The following is a 911-nucleotide window of genomic DNA, read 5'->3' as shown; positions in this document are numbered from 1 at the left end:
TCTATCTATCTATCTATCTATCTATCTATCTATCTATCTATCTATCTATCTATCTATCTATCTATCTATCTATCTATCTATCTGTCAACATATTTTGTTACTAAGCTGACCAGCCTCTGAGTCATTTACTGAAGAAGTTCCTGAAACTTGTGATAGAGCATCATACCTAAATATGCCAAAAGAAGACCATGGCTCCTACATATGTCAGTATTGTCATGATCACTATTCGTCCTTCAGGGGTTACAGCTTGACGGAAACCGTGTGGGAAATCCCCGTTTTTCCCGCTGAGAACGTTGTTGCAGGTGATTCTTCACCCTCATGCTCCAGCCCGGCTCCAGCCTTTATCCAACGGGCATGGACCACCGCCTCCTCCCAGCTCAGCAGATGTATTTTATACGTGACATTTAGTCGTGATGTATTTATGATAAAGCATTTAAACACGGATTTGCCCCAACTGCAACAGGGGACCCGTACGGGCTACGGGCCCCTGCAGCAGACGGGGCCCTGCTCAGACCCTTCGGACTCCGGGATACCGCGGGCCCCGGCGCCAAAAGCAGGGGGCAGCAGCGGGCCCGGCCCAGGCGCAGGCCCCGGGCAGGAAGCGGCTCCGCCCGGCCCGCCCCGGCCCGGCCCACCGCGCCCGCTGATTGGCTGCGGCCCCGGCGGCGGCGCGCGGGGCTCCCGTCTCGCGCCACTTTCGGGAGCCTTTGGCGCCAGCGCCATGGCCGAGAGCGGCGCTCAGGGCCGGGACGGTGAGACGCGGGGGCGGCGGGGCGGCCGGGGCCCCTGTCCGCGTCCTCCTGCCTGTCCCCGTCCCTCGCAGGCGCCGGCGTTTCGCTGTCAGGCGGGGGGCGACGGGGCAGCGGCGGAGAGGGCGAGCGCGCGCGCGCCGGGCTCGGGAGCGCGCGTGC

At 61.1% G+C, this 911-nt stretch overlaps 1 protein-coding gene across 1 annotated transcript in view; it reads left to right on the top strand.

The window, feature by feature from the left end:
* The first annotated feature begins 721 nt into the window (after positions 1-721).
* POLA1 (DNA polymerase alpha 1, catalytic subunit) overlaps positions 722-911 on the top strand; it is a 184592-nt gene continuing 184402 nt past the window's right edge. The window contains 1 exon segment of the mRNA XM_039714362.1: positions 722-752. Coding sequence (XP_039570296.1) covers positions 722-752 — 31 coding nt within the window.

The sequence above is a fragment of the Passer montanus genome, unplaced genomic scaffold, assembly GCF_014805655.1.
Source record: "Passer montanus isolate IOZ18808 unplaced genomic scaffold, ASM1480565v1 scaffold3, whole genome shotgun sequence".
Lineage (NCBI taxonomy): Eukaryota > Metazoa > Chordata > Aves > Passeriformes > Passeridae > Passer > Passer montanus.
Note: the sequence above shows the minus strand (reverse complement) of the source record. Positions and strands in the feature narration are given on the sequence as shown.